This window comes from Diabrotica undecimpunctata, chromosome 3, assembly GCF_040954645.1.
Source record: "Diabrotica undecimpunctata isolate CICGRU chromosome 3, icDiaUnde3, whole genome shotgun sequence".
NCBI classification, from domain to species: Eukaryota; Metazoa; Arthropoda; class Insecta; order Coleoptera; family Chrysomelidae; genus Diabrotica; species Diabrotica undecimpunctata.
The window spans coordinates 90,750,633-90,778,620 of NC_092805.1; the positions used below are offsets into that span (position 1 = coordinate 90,750,633).

Genomic DNA, 27,988 nt, shown 5'->3' on the forward strand with positions numbered 1-27,988 from the left:
ATACTCTCATTCAAATAATGTTTTAAACATGTAAGTAATTGAGTAATGGAGAATTAATAAACTTTAATTAATAGCATCTCATTTTAGCTGTTGGACTTAAAAAAAAGGGGTTAATACTTAGATTTCAGTCTCACAACTGTATATAGTGTACTTCATTAGATGCTACTCAAAAACAGTTTTTATAATGCTGAAATAATCATAATATTAAGTCACAATTATTTTTATCCGTAAGTAATCAAACTATAGGGATAGTTTAGCATCATACTCTTCTATTTTCTCTAAGCTAATCTTCTGATTTTCAATATAATATTTATTTGCTTTTGGATTCTAAAACATTATTGTTTATTGTATGTCCCTCTCTAGGTCTTCTAATGCTATTTTAAAAGTTAAAATATACTCAGTTCTCACATATTTTACTTTTCACTATTCTATTTGATTGGCATCTGTATTATTTTTAGCATGTTTTAATTTTTTACTTTTATCATCTTTGTATATAAAAAATAGTTTACTGTTTTTATAGGGTGTTATAGAATTAAAGAAGAAGAAGACAGAAGTCAATTAAATGAAGCGGATTCACACTCCATGCATAATTTGAGTCAGCTTAACAAGGAACCTCAAACAGCTTTATATAATGGGTATTTAAATTATTATTTTTAAAATCATTTTTGCATTTAATATTTTTCCTGATAATATCGATATCGATGTTGATCTGCACACCCCAAAAGACAAACTACACATTCAAAAAATTTGAGAAGGTATATGTGATCACTAGAAGTATTTTGACAAATTTTGAACAAACTTTATGTTTTCGTTTTCGAAAAAACTCATAAAAACTGCTTTTTTCCAAGTATAAAAGGGGAAAACCAAACAAGAAATTTTGTTAATTTTCTTGCAGCATAAACATATAATCCTAAGAAATACTGTAAAAGCGGAACATATTTGCAATAAAACGTTGAATATTTTTTCCTAAACATATGAAAAATCACGTTAAACAAGAATTATATCTTGAACTGCTGCCATCAAATTGTGTTGTAGAGAGTGGCTCCATCTGAAACATCGGTAGCGAAATAGCTGCTTCGGAACGCTTCAAACAAAACGTAATACTAACAGGGTTGCCATATCAATTACTTTGTACAACACTTTGGCAGATTACAACAAAATTTAATAAGAATGTTATAGGATTGAATTTTGAACTGGCCATGCTGAAACTTAGAATAGTAGATACTGTAACTTTTAAATCTACAATCTACAAGTAATATATCTATAAAAAACCTATATCTATAAGTGCATATATGTATATATTGTATATTATACAAGGTGCGACAATAGTTCGTCGAAGTATATGTCCGTTATTATAAAATAATAATTCTTGTGTTTTTGAGCCTTGAAAATTGTCATATTTCGTTTTTTTTTAATTTTTAATTTTTTATAACAAGAGAACCATCAACTGTAGAGATTTTTTGTTCAGAATTATCCAAAAAACCTAAAAGTAGATTTTTAAAAAAGTAGATTTAAAAAAATTATTATGTAAACAAAGTAAGTCCAATTCTATGCTGTTGTGTCTTACGTAATGTATTCTTTGTGTCATTTGAAATCCATGGACGTATAAACTCGAAGCTCGATTTTTTAAGATGTTACAATAATTTAACATTGTAGCTATACATTATATTTTACACATCTTTTAGAGAACCCGTTGCATCATTCAGTGGTCAGAGAACCCCAACATTATATTCCAATACAGAAGATTTGGAAATTGAAGCAGTGCAAGTACCGGGTGCGTACGATAATAATCTAAATCTTTCTGGAAGAAGAATAGTCGATATCAGCCACTTTATAGCCGAAATGAAATCCTTAGAGTCATGAATGCCATGAAAAAAAAACTGGATACTTAGTCTTCAACAAAGAAGTCGCCATGAGTTTAAATTATGAATTCGTTTTCAGGGGTGCTCATGTGGAATGAAAAAATCGATTCATACGAACAGAGATAAACATTAATCTTCTAGCGACGCCCGACGTGGGGTACTTTGGCTATTGGAAAAGGAAATCATTCAGTAGAGGAACGTTTATCAGTGTTGGATGTTCCGCCAATGGGTTTTCACACATTTTATATATACCAACAAGAATAAGGAGAAACTGGGCAAACTATCGATAAAGCTACGAACATGACACAGAATTACATATATTGTTTATCAACTTTCAAGAGGCATTTGATAGCATATACAGACAACAGTTATTAAAAGAAATGAAGTGGATGGAAATGCCAGCAAAGTTAACAAGTTTGACTAGGATGACAATGAAGGACTCATCAGCAAGAGTTAAAACAACCGAAGGAGATACAAACGACAAGATACAACGATCAATATAGAACGTAGTGTAAGACAAGGAGATAGTCTGTCAACGGTCTTATTTAATATCATACCATAAGGATTAATCAGAGACCAAAAGAAGGTCAAAAAAAGACAATTATTCAAAGTTCAACACAAATCATAGGATACGCGGACGAACTAGCATGGATAGCGCGTGACAAATAAAAACTAGCGTGACAAACAAAAACTAGAAGAAACAGTCCTAACGTTGATAAGAGGAGCAAAGAACAGAGCACTAATAATCAATCAGAATATAACAAAATACTTAATAAGTACAAGAGACTGACCAACAGAAATAATAATAAGTGAAAACAAATTCCAGAGGGTAAATTCCTTTAAATACTTAGGGGTGTTAGTGCACTGCGAAAATGGAAGGAGTGTAGAAATATAAACGGAGGGCTTTGGAACTATCATTCATTAAAAGACAAAGACTGTAACTTTTATAACGGAAATTTTTAAATAAAATTTTTTCATTTCTACTTTGTACTGCGCCGTCGCAGTACCTACATATTTCTTTGTCGATAACAGTGTTTAAATAACATGAATCATTTTTCAATGATATGTGTGGATTGTGGATGGAACCGTATTTTTTTAATAACAATATGTTCTCGCAATGGCATAACTTTGATTATTTGCTAAACCTACCTTAGATGTCACCAAAAATTAAACAAAAATTATTAAAACAATGTTTTTTAATAAATTTACTGTGCGATATATTATATTCCGATTGACACAGCAGAGCAGTAAAATATTGTACATAAAGATGTTATTAAAGATATCTTCGCTTACTTGGTATACTAGTAATAAAGTTATCAGTATTAATGGCAAAGCGTACGTGGCTTTAACTTTATTTGATAAAACTACTGTATACACAATTTGGCAACTCAGCCAATGGATGTAACGATAGAAAATTGTAATCAATCAAGAGTCAGAAATCTACAATTAAGTTGAAAATTTTATCACAGCAACATGCCGCAGTAAAGCCATCTATAGGGTCAGAATAAAATGAAGATTATAATTTAAATATGCTATAAAAACCCTAACCCAAACAAAAAATACTTTATTTGCATTATCTTTGTTATAAATATTATATAGTAAGATTATAATAACAAGCGATACTACTCTTAACATTCAGATGCGTTAGAAAATTTTTGGGATATATTCCAACATAGCAAGTCATCTAGGGCTCGATAATACAGAAGGAGTCCCACCTGAGATCAATCCTTTTGATACTGTAGGTATCTAGGATGAGTAAATGTTCCCCTTATAGGAAATGTGAGCCGTGTGGCTTAAATCTGGATAATAATAGTAAAAGAGAGAACAACATTACCGTGGTATCTTGGTAGAAGAGGACTTATGGATATAGGTGAGCAATTTTAAAAACAGGTTGCCAATTTAAGAATTGATTTTCAGAAGCAGGCTGAGACATTTACTTTATATCACACAATTTGTGCAGTAGATGCCACAACACCGCTTAAGCTGAGAAAACCAGAAATGTGCACCTGGATGGGATACCCTTTGCATGGGCGACATGCTAATGAGATCAGCCAAGACTGTGTCGACAATACAGTGTCAAACTATTGGCTGAAATAAAGGGTTTCCTACTTGCCATTCAGGATTAGATCATTTCAACCCACAATTACCTCATATATATTGTCAGTAGAAAAGATTATTCACCAAGAACTAGCAAGCAAGTGGGGTTTCACCCTTATTATCAATACGTCCCCAACAGAATGCTTGAAAATAACAACTACAAGCTATACTAGGATCACACTATGCTCACAGACTAACCAGCGGCACATAATAGACCGGTTCTCATACTAGTTAATAAACTTACTACACAAAACACTAATAGATGTGGCAATACCTAACAATTCTAATCTGTGTGTTAAATAAAAAGGCTTTCCTACTGATACTTTTGATGCCGTTACCCGAACCGATAACTTTTTTCAGAAAGAAAAACTTAAAAGTGAATTGTGTGTTATTTATAGCAGAAAAGATTTTCATCATGCGGAAAGTGCGTTGGCAATATTACAACTTCTTATCGATAGAAACTTGACCGAATGATTTAGTGAAACTGTCATGTTATTAGAATTAATCTGTACAATTCCAATGACCAGTGTCGAAAATGAACGTTGTTTTTCTACATTAAAAAGGATTAAATCTTTACTGAGAAATACAATGCAGCAGACCAGACTAAATTCACTTGCTATATTAAGCATAGAAAAGGAGTTGATTTCCACAATTGCAGACTTTAATGATCGTGTTATCAATATTTTTGCAAAAGACAAAAGTCGAAGAAAAATAAAGACATCCAGACATTTTTATATTACAGTAGACTCCCTCTATAACGAGAACTGAAATGACAGACTAATTACCTCGTTATAAGCCGATCTCGTTATATCAGACAATAATAATACTGTGCATACATATGAATCTGTAGTTTTCTAAACCATTAACTTCCTATAGTGAAGCCATTCGGAGCAATATAAGATGCTAATAAATATTGTTTGAATGGCGTTTTTGAAAAAAAGTTATTTACTTTTATTGTCAATGAAATATATTAAAACATAAAAGAGTTGTTTACTTTTACTATCAATGATATACGTTAAAACAAAAAATTTGTACTTATATTTTTTTCCAACTACATAATGTATAAAGCGTATTTCAAGGATAACATAAACTATTGCTTCTGCAATTTTAAGAACAATTTTTAACTGCTTTAAATGGCCCAGTATCATTCTATCATATTTTCTAAAGATGTGAAACAGTTGTATTTATTCATTGTAAAGAAGTTTATTGCGGGCTGCAGTTTAGTTTATTGAGGGGCTGTTTGAAAAGGTATTTATTTATAGCCACGACCCTACCAAAAACGTAAAAAACACGTTTTTGGATCTTATTTTCTCTCGTTATAACCAAATTTGCCTCGCTATAGACGGTTATAGTTCAATAGAAATTTCACGGGACATCTAATGTATCTCGTTATAAGCGAAACCTCGTAATAACCGTGTTCGTTATAGAGGGAGTATACTGTATTAAAGTTAAATTTTGTTTCTAAATCGCATTGATTTAATTACATACGTCATATTTTTTTATGTTTTATTAATATAGGAACAACAATAATAAATAATATCAAATTTAGACAAAAAGGGGCCCCCATTGCCTGCTGCGCTTATTCACCGTTTCTATAATTACTTTCCTTAATTTAATAACCTTTTTAAATCACTACGGGCCGCCACTGCTCAGATGTCTAGTGATAGGGTGTTAGGGGCGCAAACGCCCCTAACATGACCTAACGACCACTAACGTAGCCGGGACAGCTTTACGTGTCCTCCGAAGTACGGTGGCGACTCAGTTAAATTAGAAATTAAAAAATTTCTATTGTCAGTGCCGAGAATCGAACCCAGGCCCTCCAGTTTGTTAAGCCAGTAACGTAGCCTTTGAGCTATGGCTGCCACCTGGCTCTATAAAAATTCAACTTTGGAAATTCATTTTTTGCAAACATGCAGTTGTAATTACTATTTAAATGTGAATAAGCCACAGTTAAAGGTTAAAGTAAGTTTATTGACGTTTCAATTTCCACTTCGGAAATCGTTCTCAAAATGCAAACATTAGTAAATTTACTAAATTGAAACATCAATAAACTTACTTTAACCTTTAATTGTGGCTTATTCTCATTTAAATAGTAATTAATTTAAAAATAGCTTCAGAACACTAACATGCAGTTGTATTATAATATAGCCCTTCAGATAACTACAGAAATGAAATATTCGTTTGGTAGGAACGAATATTTCCTTCCTACCAAAGGAAAGGTCCCTTTAACGAACACAAAGCATCGATGGCTTTTGAAAAATTTTGCTAATTAGATTCTTATTGAGTTCTATTCTTCAATTATTCTTTCATACTGTTTTACTTACACCGTGCATGGTATCTGCAGAGTTCTTTCACAAAATAAAGCTGTCAATTTTATAGCATACAATTACCTCTATATTGATGATATACTTGTTATAGAAAAAACTCGATATTGTTAGGTGTCCAGTTAAATATATTTGCATTGATTTACTTGATAATGTTACTCTGAGTGTACAATTGTCAAACTGTTTAAATGCTCAGGGTTGTTTGGAACTTTTGATACGCTCGACCACTTGACTTACAGAATGATCTTTATTTAAATATTCAGCAGAACTTGTAAATTTCTTTTGTAAAGTACTTTGAAGTAGAAGTTTCACTTTCATTAATTTGTATGTATAGTGCTTTAGGTAGAATTGATTTAGCTATTGTTTGCTGGTCTAAAAAGTTTTATTGATATCACAGGACAAATAATGAATAAGTTCGTTATTATGGTTTGTTTGTTGGTTAGTTGCTTATTAACTTGTTGTTTTTCACATTGGATTTATTATATATTTTAAACATGCATAATATGTTCATAAATCACTTAGGTATATAGTCTTGTTATTTATCTTCAGTCATTTTTTAATTCTAAAATTATTTTTGTTCTAGTACTTCGTCTAAGCTTTTACATGTTCGTCTACTTGTAGGTACCTTCTATGTCTTTTTCTGTTTAATTAATTTGTCTAATTTGTCTTAATCTAGCTTTCTCACTTACCAAGTTTTATTTATTGGGTTTGTTTGTCTGTATAATTCTTTTTAATTTCATTCTTTATCTGAAATCACATGTTGTTTACCGATGATTGAGCCTCTTAACGTCTTCCGGTGGTAGGGTCAAAAGTTGAAGATCAATTTTTAATGTTAAACTACTACGGTAAAAATTTTGTTTTGTCAATCCACGCAAAGATTCGAACCCTGAAAACTTTAGTTCGGAAAAGCCATCGGATCGATCATGTACATTTAATGCTTTTTTTTCCTCGGCTCTTTCACATTATGAGTTATCTGTTTTCGTCCTCTATATATCACTTTATTTTCCCAGTCACCTTCTTTGAGATCTCTATCTATCATCTTCTCGGCGGGTCTCAGTCCAATGTTCTTTTCGGCCACCTGTAATCTGACATTCTTTGTGCAGGCCTGTACCACTACACGCTCGGTTTTCAAACTTTTTTGTAATTGAGCATTCTATTTCCATTATGTTCCATATTTCCTCTGTTCTTATTCTATCCTCTGTTCTTATTCTATCCTCTCCGGTGATTTGTAGACATTTTCTCATCAAGACCAATTCAGCTGTTCTTATTTTATTTCGTATTATTGTCATCGGGCATGCTTCCGCTTCATATAGGGTAATCTGATCTGAAAGATCCTTTTTTGTTTTCTTTGGTTTAAGTGTTGTTCCATATCACAGCATTTATATATACTTCATACAAGTACCATCTCAGCGTATCATTGATCCTATATACTTAAAAATCTTACAACTCTTAATAGTCTCTTCTTCTACACTTAAGTTCAAATTTGCAACCTCAGATCCATGACATAGGTATTCGGTCTTACACATATTTATCTTGAGTCTTCATAGCTCATATTCTTCCTTTCATTTCCTTATATGTATATTTCATGTCCATCCTGTCTTGTGCAAAAATGACCTTTCGTAGTACTAAACTGAACCAATTTACTTTGTACAAATCATGTCTATAATTTTAGCACATCTCTTCTAAATTACATATTATAAAAAGATATTATAATCTCCTTTTTCCGCCTTCGTGTTCACAGTTTTCTAAATTCTGTTGAGAGGATGCTCTTTTCTTTATTACCTACGGAGCCTTTTTCATTTCCAATCATTTCGTTGAAATCCTCATTTATACACCAGGGAAATAAGAAAAAAAGACCCTATTCGGGACTATGACAAATCTGGGAATCTGAATTTTTTAGTTATTATAAGCCTATATAAAGAACGATACGATATACGATTTCTGCAAAGATTTCGACGTCTTTTTAATTCATTAACAATTTAGTGTAAAAAATACCATTTTTTTAGATCTTGTGATTAGCATTAAAAAGCTTAATATTTGAGGTAAAATTACAAAACTTTATCTGTTAAAACAAAAAAAGCTTAAAGTGGCGGTTGCAAAAAATTGTAAAATTAAGTTGTTGCTTCGTAAACTGCAAAATAAGAAAAAGTCGTTAATTATTAATAACTAAGTTAAAAATCAACCTAGATATTTATTATTGTGCCCAAAGTTGAGTATTATTATTCTTCTTCTTCTTCAAGTTCCGCTCCTATCGGTGATTGCAAATCATTCTGGCAATTATAATTTTGTTGGTTACGCGCCTGAATAGTTCAATTGAACTGCATCCAAACCATTCACGGAGATTGCGTAGACACGAGATTTTACGTCTTCGGCCTTTGCGTATTATCATCTTTAACAAACCTTCAAAATTTCAGATTTATGTATTAATTGGTTTAAGAGTCATTCTATTTGTTTATCCCAGATACCATTTTTTGCGATAACATTAGTCAGAAAATAATAAAGATACAGTAATTATACGCATACCAAATGAAAGTGTAAGAGTTAAACTATCAATATGTATAAAAAAAGTTTAAAAAATATCATTTTTATAATTGTTTTGAAAATACAAAAATTGTTTTGAAAAATCAATGTATTCTTAACGTATAAACAATTAGAATAATTTTAAAGCTTTAATTACTCGTAGATGAAATATTTTTCCATATTTAAAAATCTGTTTAAACAAAAAACAAAGTTATTCTAAAACGATTAGGTAAAAAGTAGGGATGAGATTAAACTAGACAGCATTGTCCGAGTGTTGAAAACTAGGCTGAAATGAAGATTAGTTGAACCATGTTAAGGGGGAACTAAAAATTCAAGCGGTCAAAAATGCTAATGAACCTTAAAGTACTGTAAAATTTCTTTGCAAATCTGCTCTATTTCGGGTTTAAGTACGTGTAATGTCCGTTGTGGGTTATACTTTAGTGTCTGTTTCATTTTATGCTATACCTACTGTTTCAACGATATTTAGGTCAGGACTGTTAGAAGGCCAAGAAAGGACATTTATATTGTGGTTTCCAAGCCAGTTGTTTGTGGTTCTGGCCGTATGACAGGCCGCTTCGTCCTGCTGAAAAAGTTTGTTCACGTCAGCTTTTAATTTCAAAATATTTCGTAGTAGGCTATGTTGAGGTATTTGTTGATATTTCGTAGCATTTACGGTACCCTCAATAAATTAAAAATATCCTATCTCTGAAATTGCCATACAACTCCAAATCACTACTCAATTAGGAAATTTTACGCTCCGTTTCAGTCTTTCTGAAAAGCCTCATGCTTTAGCAGATTTATGTTTTCACTTGCGACAGCATTCCCTTGAAATATTTAATACAGTTTCATAATTCAATCAGATGTAACTTGACTAGAGTATTTTATCGACCTTTTTTTGCAAAGTTTTACTAATAGTCCAGAAACTAGTTTTGGCCGAACCGAGCTTTTACCTTTTTTATTTAAGATACTTCATGTCTCCTCTTAATGCTTAATTATAATAGTTTTAGGAATATTAATTTCATCTACCACTTCAATGATTGTTTTATCGCGGCAATAATTTTTAATTCTTTTTCGTAATTTAATTCACAAATTGTTAAATTTGTATATACCAGGCATCATTTTATTCAAATAATACGTCGATTCACTCGATTTGGCTAGAAATTAATTGTATAATATAGTTTGGTGTTTGTTTAAGTGTTCGGCTGCATTGTTTTCGCAGCCTAATTGTGGGGTTTTTAGCAGTTACTTCATACTGTCCCATTATTTAGTTGTCAATAATTTTTACATATTTTGATTATCCTTAGGGCATAATAGGTTATGGGGGATGTATGAAACAATTTTAATTACGTTTTATGATTATGTATTATTTAAAATATTGCTTATTTAGTATTATTATCACAACTGTCAAACGCCGGATTTATTATATATTTTAATTTGTCCCATTATATAGTTGTTGGGGCTCGTAATTAATGGATCAATCTGAAATTTTGAGAGTTTGTTGAGGGCCAATACACAAGTGTGGGCGTAGTAACAAATATCTAGGTTGATTTTTTACAATAGTTATAAACAGTTAACGATCTTACCTTATTTTGCAGTTTTCAAAGCAACAAATTAATTTTACAACTTTTTGCAATCGCCATTTTAAAGTAATTACTATTTAAATGGGAATAAGTCACAATAAAAGGTTAAAGTAAGTTTACTGAAGTTTCAATTTCCACTTCGGAAATCGTTCTCAAAATTAAGACAGTAAATTAAACAAAAAAACAAAATTTGTTTAATTTACTAATGTTTGTATTTTGAGAACGATTTCCGAAGTGGAAATTGAAACGTCAATAAACTTACTTTAACCTTTAATTGCGGCTTATTCCAATTTAAATAGTAATTACTTTAAAATGCCACAAGAAAATAGCTTCAGAACAATATTAAGAAGCCATTTTAAAGCTTTTTTATGTTTTAACAGATAAAGTTTTGTAATTTTACTACAAGTATTCCGAACGATTACCGGTAAAAGTAATCCCCCATTTGTTAGTCAACAGCTACGGGTGGAAGAACTGACATGTGGTATAGCACTTCATTGTCCTGGAGCTGAGAAATTGACTCCAAAGGCGGAAGAGCTAAATTAGCCAACGGCATTGAGATGTGGAAAGCCACGGGATGACTACCGCATTAAAGATCCGTAAGGATATCCCCAGGATACCACAATGGCTGAAAATCCAAAACAAACGGCCCTCAGTTCCGTTCACCCCTTAAGTGGGGAGAGGGTGCTAAGAATCCCTCGGTCAGCCAATAATGTCCAAAAAGTTAAAAGGATCAGTACGTGGAACATTCGAAGCATGTACCAAGCAGGCAAAGCAGCAAATATTATTGAAGAAATGACTCGCCTGAACATAGATATTTAAGGATGCAGTGAAGGTCGATGGCCAAATTCTGGAATAAGAATTATAGATGAACAACATATCTATTATTCTGGAGACGACACAAGAAACAGAAATGACGTATCGATAATAGTAAAAAGGGAAATAGCTAAAGCAGTAATAGGATTCAGGCCGAACATCATTCAGGTCTACGCACCGACATCAGAATCCACTGAAGAAGAAATAGAAAATTTCTATTAGACTCTTAGAAGACTCTCCAAAACTGACCAAAAAACATGAACTTACTATTATCATATGGTTTTGGCGTAAGAAACGAAAGAGGAGAAAGACTGATGTAACAAATACACTTTTTAAATTACATCCAAGAAGGCTTTATACATGGAAAGCACCCGGTGATACCCCATGGAAAGTCATAAGAAATCAAATTGATTTTATCAACATAAACAAAAGACTTAGAAATTCTATCACCTCAACAAAATCATATCCAGGCGCAGATGTCTTCTCAGATCATAGTCTATTGCTTGCAAATATCAACATACGACTCAAAATAATTCATAAGAAAATGAGGCCCAAGATAGATATAAGACTACTAAAAGAAAATGACATCCAGAAAAAAGTAAAAACAGATAGTAATAAGAATTTTGCGAAAATAGTTGAAGATACTACTAGAGACATAGAAGAACAGTGGAACGAAATGAAGACATCTATTACCACAATTTCGCATGAATATCTAAAATCAAAAAGAAGAAACAAGAATGGATGACAGATAAAATATTACAGATGATGGAAGAGCGAAGAAACTTAAAAGGTAAAAATGACAACGAATACCAAAAGTTACAGAAGACTATGCTAAAGGAGATAAAAGGAGCAAAAGAAGCATGGCTGACGGAGAAATGTACGGAAATTGAAACAATACAACGCAAACATATGACGATTTCCATATGCACAAAAAAATTAAAGAGGTACAGAACACCAGAAAACAACGCAATACAGGCATAGTTGTAGACATTGAAAGCCAGATTTTGACTACCATTGAAGATAAATTACGAAGGTGGAAAGAATATATGCAAGAATTATTCGAAGATGCAGCACGAAGTCCGACTGAAATAAACAATCCCTACGGCTCAGAATTAACAAACGAAGAAGTAACTATGGTCATTAAGCGGATTAAAGATGGGAAATCACAGCTCTTACAAAGCTATTCAACAACATCTACGAGACTGGTTATTTACCAAAAGACTGGCTACTATTAATATTCATTCCACTTCCTAAAAAAGCCAACGCTAGAAAATGTGAAGAACATAGATTAATTAGTTTGATAAACCATGTACTTAAAGTACTCCTTACTATCATTCACTCGCGCATATACACCAAATCGGAAGAACACCTGAGTGAAGTTCAATTTGGATTCAGAGCAGGACTTGGAACGAGGGAAGCACTTTTTAGTTTGCAAGTTCTAATACAGAGAGCCAGGGATGTCAACTGCGATGTGTAGGTATGCATGTTTCATTGATTTCGAGAAGGCATTTGATAAAGTCGCACATGGAAAACTAATCGATATCCTAAAAACATCAGGACTCGATGGTAAGGATATAAAACTGATCTCAAACTTATATCTCCAATAAAAAGCAACAGTGCGATTAGAAAATGAACTGTCCGAGATCTTCAAATTCGAAAAAGGAGTTGGACAGGGTTGCATATTGTCACCGGCATTATTTAACATATACTCTGAAAACATCTTTAGAGAGGCCTTGGACGAATCCGAAGATGGGATTGCTGTAAATGGCCAACTTATAAACAATATTAGATATGCAGACGATACAGTGTTGCTGGCAGATAGTGCGCAGGGGCTTCAAAGGATGATGGATAACGTTGTAGAAACATGTAACAAATACGGCCTAAAACTTAATTGCAAGAAGACAAAAATAATGATCATTAGTAAGAATACCAACATAAACGCCCAAATTTCAATAGGCGATACACCGTTAGAAAGAGTGGAAAAAATATGCTGTTTGCCTATAATTTTGTCTGCTATAATTTTGAAAATTATTCGTATTGTAAAAGCCGGAAGCTCTTTTAATAGCCTTAGGAAGATTCTCTGCAACCTATCTTTAAGTATCAATATAATACACATAAAAATTCTTAGATGTTACATCTTTAGTGTCCTTCTCTATGGAGTAGAGAGCTGGAGCTTTACAGAAGATGTCATAAAACGATTAGAGGCATTTGAAATGTGGTGCTACTGACGTATGTTGAGGGTCTCATATATACACCACACAAGTAATATAACTATTCTCCAGAGGCTAAGAAAAGACAAAGAAATTATTAACACCGTAAATAACAGAAAATTGGCTTACTTTGGTCACAACATGCCTAATAATAAATACCAACTTTTACAGTTGATTCTACAAGGCAAGATTGAGGGTAAGAGAGGCCCTGGACGTAGGCGTATATCCTGGCTGGCTAATCTTAGAAAGTGAACTGGTCTAACGTCAACTGATTTATTTCGAGCTGCTGTGAATAGAATAAGATGGGTCAATGTGGTCGCCAACATATCTAGAAGATAGGCATATTTAGAAGAAAATAGGCCTACAACTTAAAAAAATTTCAGATACCCGGTGTCACAGTCCCGAGATATTGAGGGCTATGATGTATCATTTATGTAAATAATTACATACTAGTGTAAAATTCAGAAAACGTACATCAGATTACAGTTCTCAAAACATAATGTGTAAAAACGGTATGATGTATCATGCCCTGCGTTGCTATGCGTAAAATGACCAAGCCACAGCAGAAAATTACATAAAACGTTATTTTCGGTTCTGTCATATCCTGAAGATCTGTCAGATAATTCAAATTAACCTAACTTTTGGCTTCTTGTTTGTTTTTGAAAAAATGGATTTTATAAATTTGTTATTACTCAATGAATTGAATGATGTGGCAGAAAGAAATTATGTAAATGTAGAGCAACGTCAGTTACAGGACACCAGTAACCCATTTGAAATAGATAACCAGCTCTAACTAAATTGCAATAGAATTAAAGGTTCTCTCCCTACTTAATTTTGTAGGAAATGAAAGTTACCAAAAATGTACTGGTAACAACCTGTTATTTTCAATGGAACAAAGTACATTTATTAAAGTATTAACAGAAATAGCTGCAGGGATAGTGGAACACTTGGTGCTAAAATGGTGAAAAAGATGAAGTACAGCCTGTAGTTCTCATAGAAATAATTCCAAAGGAGGCAAATCAAAACAATGGTTGGGTGTTGGAAGCACAGAGAATAAGAAGTGTTATTGCTGCAAACTTTGTGTAGTGAAACAAAAACTTATTAATATTTTCATAATTTATTTATTTCACAATGATAAATGGTGATAAATCAAATATAGTTTAGTAATATAATTTTACAATTTAGTGATATTTCATTATTTTATAATATATATGAGTTTTATAATCTAGTATAGTTTAGTGATATAAATGTTAATATTTCAATTAATTACAAAAAGCTCAAAACAAACAATCTAAACCATATTACTAAGTGGCTCAAAAATTTTTAAAATGTTTAGATAATGCAAAGATATTATATTGCTGCAAACTGTATTATAACATATTAAATTAAAAATGTTTAAATAAAAGTGTTTATAATTAGTATATTTCATAATGATATGTAGGTATTTATGTTACAATTAGTTACAAAATCAAAAAGAATAACACAAAGATCAAGACAAAACAAAAAATCTGAAACATATTAAAAAGTGGCTAAAAAATTTTGAGTTATAAAATTGTTTATATTCAGTTTATTCCATAATTGAGATATAATTTTATAAAGGATATGTTTATAGAATTTTAAATAAAACTATTGCCTTTTTAATTGTCACAGGTTGACTTGATTTTCCTTCTGAAAAATATTATACACCATAATAAACATAATATATCAATCATTAATCTTTACCTTTAAAATCCAATGTATTTATAATCTGGGGCTCCCCAAAATGAATCTTTGAAATGAGTTGCAAAATCTTCCACTCATTGAACACCTAAAAATTTAGCATTTATTAAATTTGATAGTAATAGAAATTAATTTTCTTACATGTCTTCATTGTTCTGCTGTTTTTTTAGGGCCACCATCTACTGTATTTACCATGATAGCAAATTCCTGTCACAATTGGGCTACTTTCTTAGCCTTCCTTGACTGTTTTGTCAGTAAGCACTATTTATTTTTATGAAGTCTAACATCACTTCCAATTGTTTCCTGGTTGTTTTCTTTTTAATTGAAGCCATTAGTTTATTTTATTATAATTATAAAAAATTGTAAATTGTTTCCACAAATTACATACAATAACATAACATAACTAAGAGCGAATACGGCACCTAATTTTAGACACCTTAAAAATTACATTTACATATAGATAAATTACATATCAAGGTAGGCAACCCGTTATGCGTAGTTCTTACATCATACCGATTTGAAAAATTTTACATAAATGTTTTAAAATCGGAGTTTACAGCATGTAATTATTTCACATAAATGATACATCATAGCCCTCATTATGTGCTTCAACAATTTTCATACCAAATGTTATACCTTGCATTGTTTGTTTCCCTTCCCTCTTCTTCTTGGTTTTCATAATTTATTCTTTAGTAGTAGTTTCTTCTTTTCTTTTCTTCTCAAACTTCTTTTTTATTCTTTAAAGATTATTTAATAGCACTTTTAACTTTTTTTGTATTCTGTATTAGTATTTTTAAAGAACCTGAGGTCCTTCTTGAAATCATATCGTCTGTCTTGCCTGTACATATACTGTTAGGTTCATGCATACAAATGTAAGGTTGGAACTTTTTATACAGTGATGAGTGTCTTACCACCCGGCTTTTTAACGTAAGAGATAGAAAACACAGTTACCTTGTAAAATAAAAAGAGATGAAACTCGTAGAGGTGAGAAATAATCGATAGAAACCTATAATTTACATTACATTACATTACCACTATCGATAGTCTCACACCTTCGACGTTAGCTTCGAGCTAAATCACCTCGGTCATAATTATTATGAGTAACGTCGTATGTGTGACGTATTTCCATTTTTTAATTTCGCATAAAGTAAAATCTGATTGACCACAATAAAGCAAAAATATGAATAAAATAATTTAATTAATTGTGATTATTTAATCTAAAGTTTTAAATTATTAACCAAGAATAATTTCTACTATGATTTGAGGAGTTTCATACACTTTTGTCACCAATCCTTCGTGGATTAGTGGTAAGAATTCGACACCACTGCGACACAGACGTTGCAGACGATTGGAGTTCAAAACCCACATGTGGGTTTTTTTTTTGTTTTTTAATAATTTGAAATTATGCAGAGATCGTTTTGCTTTGAATCACTAAACATATTTATGTCAGTCGTTACTAGTATTAGAAGTGTTTAAAGTTAAACATAAATATCTTATTGAAAAACAGTATCGTCGTACTTTCAAAAATAAAGTAAAAATTCTTCAAAATTAAAAGAACGTTTAAATAAGTAAAAATTCTACAAAAATAAAAAAAAATGTAAATAAACGTATTTAAAATATGTTCAAATAAGCGTTGATTAGCAGCAGAACAATAACCCAAACTGTCACTAATTAATTATAAAAGTCTGATGGATCAGAGTTCAAGGCACAATGTTCTCATCCAGGCGCTCAGAGTTCGAATCTAACATAAACTTTTTTAAAAATTAAAATTTGAAATTATGCAGATATTATATCGTTTTGTTTTAAATCAATAAACATTTATTTCAGTCTTTATTAGAAGTGTTTACAGTAAAACATGAAAATCTTATTGAAAAAACAATGTCGTACTTTCGAAAATAAAGTAAAAATTCTTCAAACATAAAAGAACGTTCTAAATAAATGTACTTACAAAAAATGTTTAAATAGTTAGAAATTCTATAAAAATATTCTAAATAAACGTATTTTATTCTAATGAAATGTATTTACAAAAAATGTTCGAATAAGCCTCCATTAGCAGCAGAACAATAACCCAATCTATTATAAAAGTTTCGTCTAACATGAGTTAATGTTTCTGGACTAATACCTCTCATTGAATCAGAGATCTTTTCTCTTAATTCTTGAAGAGAATTAGGCCTATCGTCTTCAATTTCATATAGTTTGGACTTGATATATCCCCACATAAAAAATCACAAGGTGCAAGATCAGGTGATCTTGCAGGTCAAAAAATATCTCCGTGGCCACTAATCAATCGATTAGGAAAAGTCGCACTGAGATATTCACTGACAATGCGAGAATTATGTGCAGGACAACCATCGTGTTGAAAGCATATGAAATCGAAAGGTATTGGTAAATTACGAAGGGCTGGGACAATTTGATTTTGCAGAAGTTCCAAGTATTTCCGCCCAGTCAACATACCGTCTATAAAAAATGGACCAATGACATGATTCCCTATTATGCCTCCCCACACATTTACTTTTCGAGGACGCTGGGTACGAGCGACATAAATCTGACGAGGATTTCCTCGAGACCAATGCCGAGCATTCATTGAATTGTGACGGCCATGCAATGAAAACGTACATTCATCGGTGAACAAAACGTTATCTAAAAAATGTTCATCTTGATGTGACATTTCCATTGCAGTTTGACAAAATTCTAAACGTCTATATTGATCCCCAGGGAATTGTTCGTTGGATTTATGAAGTTTATAGGGACGGTATCCATGTCTTTTCAAAATTTTACCTACCCTAAATCTTGAAATTCCATATTGTTCTTCTAGACGAGATGTTGATTGGGTAGGATTTTGCTCAATACTTGCACAAATCAAAGTGTCCCTTCATTCCAAATCTGGATTTACCTCCCTTCGTCTACGAACTCCTCTTGGAGCGAACACGGATCCATATGTAAAAAAATTACGTATAATAGACTGAATTGTTGATCGTGCTGGAGCCGGCCTATTTGGAAACATATTTACAAATTGTTGTCTGATCATGTTGTCTGATAATCCATTCACATGCCAGACAACAATTTGCACTTTTTCCTCGACCGTTAAAACCATTTTCACGAATTGTTTTTTCAATAAAAAGTTTCTGTTTACCGTGCAAAAACACTTCTCGATATAGTATTATTTCATGGTTGAAGGCTTGATGATTTGGTTAGCTGTAAAGCAGGCAGCTGTTAGCGCGCATCCATTCCAATGTTGTCGATTGTTTTGAAAATCAAAACCTATACAGAGGAATTGATATTAACACTGAGAATTTAGTGATGGATTTGACATTAAACAGTCTTCACCGGATTATTTTACATTCACAACTGAAGACTGTAAAACTGGAATTGAATTTGAATTAATTTCTATTTTAAAACATTGGAATAAGAATAAATTGTAAATAATAAGTTTTTCGAAAACTTGTTACCTAATATGTATCATATTTTTTATTATTTTGATTGAGTAAAACAAAAATTTTATCCTTGGTGTGAATTGAACCCCAATCTTCTCGTCAATAGACCACGTCTCTAACTATTACACCAATTCCACATACAATAATTATTTTCGGACAGAACATACCTACCTTTAGTTTAGTCAAATATTTCAGTTGAGTTACTTTTATTATTAAATAAACTTCAAGATTTATAATTTAAAGTCGCTACTATTTAATGTTTTTTACTATAATATATCTTAATTTATTCTAACATCAGAAATTATTAAAATAAAATATTTTCGAGGTCATCCGTATAATTATGACTGAAGTCAAATAGCCACGTCAAGAACTAGCTTTATCTCGTACTATCTCACAACTTAATCTGTCTTTTATCCTTTCCGCTATTTTGCCGGGTGGTAAGGCACTCATCACTGTATAGTTCTTTTACGATATAAATATACAGCGTCCCAAAAGGTACAGAATTTGCAAAAATATACGTCCAATATCATCAACATCAGATTCACAGACGTTAATTTATAGTATTGTGCAGGTTAAAACTGTCTTTGAAGAAGTTGCGTATGGATGAGGTGTGAGGATACTTCTCTAAAATGTGTAGTTTTCTTTTATCAAAAGCTGCAGTCTTATTTTTGTCTTTTAAATAATACATACCTTTTTATTTATTGATCTATTTAATTCAAGCTATTGTATTTCAATTTTAGCTTTAATAATCATTCATCCAAATTCCCATCGTCAGAAGAGATGAGACGGAATGGTAAATCTGTATCTCCTCCCCCTAAACAAGAATATGATGAAGAAAACAAAGAAAATATTGAAGTGGGCATTCTTGAATGTGACAGCTATAATGATTTGCATATTCTTAATGACGATATCAATTTCAGAAAAAGTAAAGAATTAGGAAGATATATAGACAAAAATTGTAATAATTCTAAATATGATGTACAGGGCAGAACATCATGAAGTGTTTTAGTTACTTATTGTGTACTCATAAATGTTAAGACCTACTGATTTTATATTTTTACATTTTAAATAAAATATTTTTTAACTAAATTTTTGATTTTATTACATTAAGTTGCAAGTCCTGAGACGGTAGACATACCTAACTTAAACATCTTAACTGTAAATTAGACATAATGTAAACTAAATTTCATTTAATAACTTTTAAAGGGTTTTTACCCACATATTTAGTGGCTACATCCATGTATTAACTAGACACTGATGATGGAATACTTATTCCGAAAACGTTTTGTCAATTCAACATAGCCCAACTGGGTTTTTTATATACCTTTTTATAAAGGATTTTATTCAAAAATTTTTTGAAATCAATATAATATTCAGTTTTATTTCGCAACTATTTAATATTTTCAACCCTTATAGACCACCCCCGACACTGATTATATTAAAAAAATGCTTCATGTTTGATGCTTCAAACTTTTAAATGGTCTATTGATTTTGTGATATAATGCATTTATGTAACATTTAAAAACTACCCTTTATAGAGTAATTTATAAACATTGTTTACTATAATTTTAAATTGAACAATGTGAGTGCAATCATTCAAAATCTCGTCATTATTGTTAATATTACTTCTTAAATATTTCATTGTTTTAACCCCTAAGAATACCCTTTCTTACAAATATTGTAGAATAAAAATTTAAATTACTAGAGAAAATTTAAAACATGTATAATTTGTGTGTTATAATTAAAAATCATAGTGTATATAAAGGTAAAAAATAATAGAGTTATGTATTTCTATCTAATCGATGTTAATTCATTAAATAAGAGTTTAATTTTCATCAGAACTTTATTTTGAAGTTCCTCTTCTTGATCTGTAATTGGAGGACCAATTAGAGATCAAATTATTAGACTAATTCTAGTTTATAAAACATATAAATTCTAATATATAGATATTTTGGAATTAGTCGCTTGTGATACTTTGAATGTCACAAGAGTTCAGTGTTTTGTAGAGGTCCCTGACAGCTGATCAGTATACTATACTATAAAGATTCTTGATATAAATATGAGACGCCGTTTATACCAATTATTAGAGATAATTTTGTTCAAAAATGGATCCAGACAACCTTCTCTTCTTAGTTCAGACACTTAAATCTCTGGCAATTAGTCATAAGAGCCTAGTAAAAAAACTGAAAATTCCACCAAAGGAAGAACTGGAATACAAATAAACGGTTAACCTGCATGGTATGGAACAGGAACACGGCCCAAAATAAAAAAATTTGGTGCGTGAAGAAATGAGTACTTATTGGAACAATGGCTGCCTGGTTAGGTTAGGTCATTCTCAAATGTGATTTTTCAAATATTAAAAGTGTTTAATCTCTATAACAAAGGCTTTGGACTTTTTAATATGTTTTGTGTTGGCAATTACATTTCTATGAGGTACCTATTATAGAATAGAATAGAAATATGCTTTATTGTTAGTGAAAATTGTACAATTTTATGGACAAAGCTTAGAAAAGTAAAAAAAAATAATAACAACAATTAAAATTTACTAAAATTAGATAAAACGTCAATATCACTTAAGCTGCTGCATGTGAGACCCAAATTCCAAATATATATATATATATATATATATATATATATATATATATATATATATATATATATATATATATATATAAATACTTTGTTCTAATAATAATACTTGCTTCTAATTTTAGTACAAGTATGATTACATTTTCGTCGTTTGTTAATAATTCTTCTGTAGCGAAACTCTAATAACTTGATGTTATTGGGATAACGACCTTGTAGAAAAAATGACACGAGAGGTGGCAGCCAAAGAGGCTAAGAATTTTTTCTACGAGACTGTACGATGTGACAGCGAAGGCAGGTATGAAGTTATGTTACCTTGGTTAAACGAGCATCCTTTAATTTCAGATAATTTAGTTGTCGCTAGGAGAAGGTTAGATAATACTTTAAATAAGTTGAAAAGGTCTAATTTGTTTGAATCGTATAACTTTATATTCAATGAGCGGTTGAACGAGGGTGTGATTGAAATAGTGAATAATCTCGAAGAGAATAATTGCGTGCATTATTTACCTCACATGCCCGTTATTAAAAATAATAGTGAACCACAAAAATTAGGCCAGTATTTGACGCATCATCTCATAAACAGGGTTGTCCTTCTTTAAATCAGTGTTTGGAGGTGGGGCCTAATCTTATTGAACTTATTCCTTCTGTTCTATTACGGTTCAGACAACAAAAGGTAGGAGTTGTGTCGGATATTCGAAATTTCATTTCTTAAAATTTCTATACATTCAAAGGACAGAGATTTTTTTAGGTTCCTATGGGTGAACGATGAAGGAAAGGAATTTGTATTTCGACACAAGAGTGTTGTTTTTGGAGTCAATTGTAGTCCATTTCTTCTGGGTGCCACTATAGAGTTTCATTTAACAAAGACGCTGGAGAAATGTTGTAATGATAATCCGTATTCTAAAAACACAATTGAAAACTGTGACCAGTGTTACTGATGAAAATGTGTTGAGAGTGTTTGTATCAGAACCAACCGCTCTTATGGAGGAAGCTAAGATGGACTTAAGAGGGTGGGAGGCCTCTGGTAATACAAAAACAGTTGTCCCTGTTCTTGGTCTTCTCTGGGACTCTTCAAGAGACACTCTGAAAATCAATAGTAAAAATTTTCAAGGAATGGAATTGAAACGTCCCATAACTAAGAGACTGATGCTTTCCATAGCTCAAAGTATATTTGACCCTGTTGGTTTTACCTGTCCAGTATCCCTATTCCACAAATTGTTGCTACAGAAACTTTGGGAGAAGCGCCAGGGATGGGATGCTCCAGTCGAGAATGATATGGTTGAAGAATTTTGTAATTGGGTTACTCATCTTCCTGAGCTGTCGAGTATTGAGATTCCACGCTGGATTTAGGCTGGACCCATGGAAGCTGATCATTGGAGCTTGCACATGTTTTCAGATGCAAGTAAGAAAGCTTATGCGGTTGTAGTATTTTTAAGAGTTGTTCGGAATGATGTCTCAATTTTCCTTGTAGCAGCTAAGAGTCGTGTGGCCGCTTTGAAGAAGATTTCTATACCCAGATTGGAACTGTTGGCAGCCACTATTGGTGTTAGACTTTATCAGTCAGTAAAAAGACAATTTTCTCAATATGTTGAGTCTTATTTTTGGAGTGATTCCACTACTGTTCTTTCTTGGATTCAACGTGAGGATGACTGGTCTGTTTTTGTTTTTAATAGAGTTCAAGAGATTAGAAATTTAGTCAATCCGTAGTGTTGGAAATATGTACCTGGTTCTCTCAATCCTGCCGATCTTTCGTCACTTTTGAATATGACGTCTGACGATTGGCATCTGCATTACTTTTCTCAGTACATAAAACTTTTAAGAATGATAGCTTGGGCGCTACGATTTTGTTATAATGCAAGAAATTCACACGAAAAACGTACAGGTGAATTGGTCGCTGAGGGAATCGATAAAGCCGAAATATTTGTATTGAAGCTAGTGCAGAACGAAGCGTTCGGTTCAGATACGAAACGAATTTCCTCACTAAACAAAGTCGATGAATTTGGACTTATACGTTTAAAAACTCGCGTTACTGAGAGACTTGACACGGAAGATTTTCGTCTGCCTATCTTACTTCCGGGTGAACATTTTATAGTGCGTAAGTTAATTTTAAGCCTTAAACTTAGTTTGCTTCGCGAAAAATATTGGACTTTGGGGGGTAGACGGATTGTGCGGTCCATTTTAAAAGACTGTGGTGATATAGGCCTCCTCCAATTGTTTCCACGCTTCCCTATCTTTTGCAATTCTCATCCATTGCTTTCCAGCTATAGCTGTTATATCGTCTATCCATCTCTTTTTGGGTCTTCCCACGCTTCTTTTTGTTTCTCGAGGTCTCCAGAATGTCACTTTATGAGACCATCTGTTGGTGTCTTGTCTTGCTACATGTGCTACCCATTGCCATCTCAATGTCGCTATTTTTTCCATGATGTCGGTTACTTTAGTTCTTCGACGTATTTCGGTGTTAGGAATTTTGTCTCTGAGGCTTATATTTAACATGGCCCTCTCCATGGCCCGTTGAGTTACTCTTAATTGTTCTGCCATTTTTCTTGTTATTGCCATAGTTTCCAATCCATAAGTTGCAACTGGTAGTATACAAGTGTCATAGGTTTTTCGTTTTAAGTGTATTGGGATTTTTCTGTCTTTTAAAATGAAGCTCAACTTCCCAAAAGCAGCCCATGATAATTGTGTCCTTTTAATTTCTAGGGTTTGATTTTCCTTTTCGTTTTTAATTGCATGTCCTAGATATATATATATATATATATATATATATATATATATATATATATATATATATATATATATATATTGTTCTACCTTTTCTACATTGATGTTATCTATCGTGATGTTTTCTAGGCTGTTGCTTAATATCTTTGTTTTGTCGAGATTCATTTTTAATCCTATTTGATTCGATTTGTGATTTAAATCTTGTAGCATTGATTTTAGTTCATGGATATCTGTGCTTATTAGTACTATGTCGTCTGCGAAACGCAAATGGTTAAGATATACTCCATCTATTTTTAATCCCTTTTCGACCCAATTTAGTTTTTTGAAGACATTTTCTAATGCCAAAGTAAATAACTTGGGTGAGATGGTGTCACCCTGTCTCACGCCTTTGCCAAGGTCTATTTTCATAGTTTCCAGATCATCATCTATTTTTACGTGAAAAGTAGCATCATCGTATATATTCTTAAGGAGGGCAGCATATCTTGAATCTACTCTGGCGTCGTCCAATGCTGTTAAGAAAGCCCATTTCTCGATACTGTCGAATGCTTTGTGATAATCGACAAATGCCAGATGTAATGGTATGTTGTACTCTATTGTTTTTTCAATAACTGTCCGGATTGTTTGCAAGTGATCGATAGTGCTAAAACCCTTACGAAAGCCTGCTTGCTCCACCGGTTGGTATGCATCTAGCTTAGCTGTCAATCTATTTGTTATTATTCGGGTTAGTAGTTTGTAAAGGTGTGACAAGCTTATTGGTCGGTAGTTTTCTATATTTGCGGCGTCTCCTTTTTTATGGAGTAGAATGACTTCCGCATTTTTCCATGCTTTTGGTATTTGTCCTTCCAATAGGCATTTATTCAGTAATGCTCCCATTGCCTCTTCTAATGCAATGCCTCCCATTTTTAGCATCTCTGAAGTAATTTTATCTTCTCCTGGTGTTTTCCCATTTTTCATTTGTTTTAGGGCGGCTCTAATTTCTGATGTTATTATTTCAGGGAGATCCTCTGAGCCCACATTTAAGATATGTTTTGTTGGTATACCGGGGTTCGGAATAGTAGAAGTATACAGCTTCTCGTAAAATTTTCGGATTTCTCTAACGATCTCTTCCTTATGCGAGCACAATGTTTCACGGTCGTCTTTTATCTTTATGATTTTATTCCTGCCAGCGGATTTACATGTTTTTAGTACTTTCATGTTCTTATTGTTCTCTATGGTTTCAAGAATCTGGTTTGTTCTATAAGCTCTGAGGTCTTTTCGAATATTTTTCTTAACGCTTCTGTTAAGCGCTTTATAGTCCGGGTTATCTCTGTTCGTTCTTCTTCTTTTCTCTATCTGTTATACGAGTCTCGGGTTTTAGTTTAGCTTCTTTTTGTTTTCTTATTCTGCAACAAACTTTCTTAGTGACTGTTTGTATGTCTTTAGTTATTTTCTCAGCTAGTTCATCTATATGCCGGCTGATAGAGTTCGGGATACTACAGCTTTTAAAATTTCCGAAGTGGACTTAGTGGGACCTCTTTACTTGAAATCGGGTGAGAAAGCATGGATTTGCTTGTTCACGTGTGCCGTTTATCGTGCAGTTCATCTGGAACTCGTTACCTCGTTGTCAACAAATGCCTTTATTCAAGCCTTTCGTCGCGTTGTTGCAAGGCGAGGACGACCGAGGATAGTTTATAGTGACAATGGACAAATTTTACGGGATTCGAGAATGCGCTTAAGAAATTGGACTGGAATACTATCGCGGAATATAGTTCTACACAACGTATTAAGTGGCGTTTCAACACCCCTACAGCTGCCTGGTGGAGTGGATTTTGGGACCGATTAGTAAGTATTGTGAAAGGACTTTTGCGAAAAGTTTTAGGTCGAGCGTCTCTCAATTATGAAGACTTATTGACATTATTGTGTGATTGTGGGAGTATAGTCAACTCGCGTCCCTTAACGTATCTTTCGGACGATCCTTCTGATTTAATCGCGTTAACCCCAAGTATGTTTTTAAAGGAACAAGTCAGTTACGAGTTGCCGGAATGTGATTTTGTGACGTCCTCTCGTGGGAGTCACTATCCGGGTAGCTTTTAGACAGTCAGAGACAGAGTTCAAAATAAAAATAAAACTTTATTGCCTTCCTTAAATTAAATTGACAAAAATCTTATATACATATTTACAATTTGGTTTAGTCTTCTCAGTACCTGGCCTATTTATTCAAATTAAGTTTGACCTTGTCATATGGAACCAGTCTTATCGGCAAGCGAATGTGTATTTGAAATTTTACGGTTTTAATAACAGCGGACGATAGGTATAAAGGAAGGAAAGGAACTCAACACGTCCCTTAAGTGATTCGGGTTAATAGGACACTCCTCGACAATCTCAACATGACTGCTTCAGAGTACGGGTAGTGAAAAGCTCAACACGCTTTTCGGGTAAAGACGGTATGGGACGGAAACAACTTGTGAACTCAACACGTCCGCAAGCCGGGGTAGGGAAGAAAGAGAACCTTCAGTCAACACCTGTCGATTCTGTCTCTGTGAGGAAATGTTGCCGTTTATATAGCGGAGCTTTGCCCTTTCTACTGTCGATACACTCCTACTTCATGGGTTGGTTCGCGCGCACGCTGGTTTAACGGTGATGGCTTGGACTCATCGTTACACCCCCTCTTCCTGGGGAAAAAAAAAATTTTGGAACAAAATTTTTTTTTTTATTTTTATTCCTTGCCAGGTACTTGGTTACCCTAAAAAAAAATTTACAATACATCGAAATAAAAAATGTCCGCCCTAAAAAAAAATATAAATATCGTCTTCTTAAACAAAAAATCGTCTTCCTCTCTCTTTAAAAAAAAACGTCTTCCTTCGTGGGGCTTCAATTATTGGTTTTTATCCTCAGCACCTGGTTCGGGAGTCTCAGTCTGTATTTTTTTCCTTTATGCTGCGGCGGAACTAGTGAGAGCAGCGGGATTGACACTGGAATTGACTGGACTTTCTGAATTTTTGTGATGCCCATGGTTGGTTCATCGAAAAGGTTCTTGAATTTGGAAATAGCCTTTATCAGGGGCTCGCAGCCTTTGCCCGGGGTGTTAGGTTTCGGTGTGTTCCCTAATGGTGATATTAATTCTGGAACGGTGTATGGTGGCGGCGTAACTGTGCCGTCCATTCCTATGTCACTGTAATATATTTCTAATGTGTCTGACATTGTATTTGAAGGTAACTGTAAACTGTATTAAAATATACTGTCACTACTTGGTGTTGACTGTAAGTGCTTGGACTGATTAAGGAGTAGGAAAATCGGTAAATGCGGGTTTTAGGTCTTTGATATGAGCTGTTATTGTACGGTTTTTATCGTCGTGTTTTAATTTGAATATTACATTAGAACACACTTTTGTTATAGTATATGGGCCTGAAAATTTCGGTGCTAATTTGGCGTTAAAATTTTTGGCGGCATTTGAGAGTTGGTATTCCCTTTTCATGACTTTGTCGTTTATTGTGGGTTTCCACTCTCTTCGTCGTAAGTTGTAGTAATGGCTTTGAGTTGTAAAAGCTTTTGCCAGGTTTGTACGTACTAATTCGAATGTTTCTCGTAGTTTATGCCATTTTATGTTTTGATCGGTATGTTGTGTGTCGTTTGGGGTGTTTACGACTTTACTTGGAATTTCTAGTTCGTGTCCAAAGTTCAGGAAGGCTGGGGAGAAACCCGTTGAATCGTGTTTAGCTGTATTATATGCGAATAGTAGTTCTGGAAGGCTCGTGTCCCATTTCTTATGGTTATTATCGCAGAACTGAGCTATCATTGTTTTGATTACTCTGTTTGTTCTTTCTACTGGATTATTCTGGGGAGAATATGGCGGAATGTTTCTTTTAGAAATCTGGAATTCGTCTAGCAACTTTCGTACTTCCCTGTTATCGTATGTTCTTGCGTTGTCTGATATTAGTTCTTTGGGTGATCCGAATCTCATAATGATTTTATCTTTTAAGTTCTGACAGACTGATTTTGCCGTTGCTGTTCTGATCGGTATGGCTTCGACCCATTTTGAAAAGGTGTCTTGGAATGTCATTATATATTTGTTTCCTTTGCTGGATGTTGGAAGGGGTCCTATGATGTCGGTTGAAACGGTGTGCCATGGATGTGGCGGAATTT

At 32.9% G+C, this 27,988-nt stretch overlaps 3 protein-coding genes across 3 annotated transcripts in view; all 3 read left to right on the forward strand.

Moving 5' to 3' along the window:
• The window catches only part of LOC140435775 (uncharacterized), a 35,467-nt gene extending 15,819 nt beyond the window's left edge, over positions 1–19,648 (forward strand). Inside the window, exons 2-3 of the mRNA XM_072524495.1 lie at positions 521–635; positions 19,300–19,648. Coding sequence (XP_072380596.1) covers positions 521–635; positions 19,300–19,558 — 374 coding nt within the window. The 3' untranslated portion in view covers positions 19,559–19,648. The remainder of the gene's footprint in view (positions 1–520; positions 636–19,299) is intronic.
• A 1,721-nt stretch (positions 19,649–21,369) lies between these two features.
• LOC140435952 (uncharacterized) lies at positions 21,370–21,744 on the forward strand. Its single transcript, XM_072524663.1, has one exon. The coding sequence runs from the start codon at positions 21,370–21,372 to the stop codon at positions 21,742–21,744; it is 375 nt and encodes a 124-aa protein (XP_072380764.1).
• A 760-nt stretch (positions 21,745–22,504) lies between these two features.
• Positions 22,505–22,852, forward strand: LOC140435953 (uncharacterized). Its single transcript, XM_072524664.1, has one exon. The coding sequence runs from the start codon at positions 22,505–22,507 to the stop codon at positions 22,850–22,852; it is 348 nt and encodes a 115-aa protein (XP_072380765.1).
• The last annotated feature ends 5,136 nt before the right edge of the window (positions 22,853–27,988 follow it).

What these genes read in the sequence shown, in the direction of transcription:
- LOC140435952 (XM_072524663.1), top strand. Translation starts at nt 21,370, where the DNA reads ATGACACGAGAGGTGGCAGCCAAAGAGGCTAAGAATTTTTTCTACGAG.
- LOC140435953 (XM_072524664.1), top strand. Translation starts at nt 22,505, where the DNA reads ATGGAAGCTGATCATTGGAGCTTGCACATGTTTTCAGATGCAAGTAAG.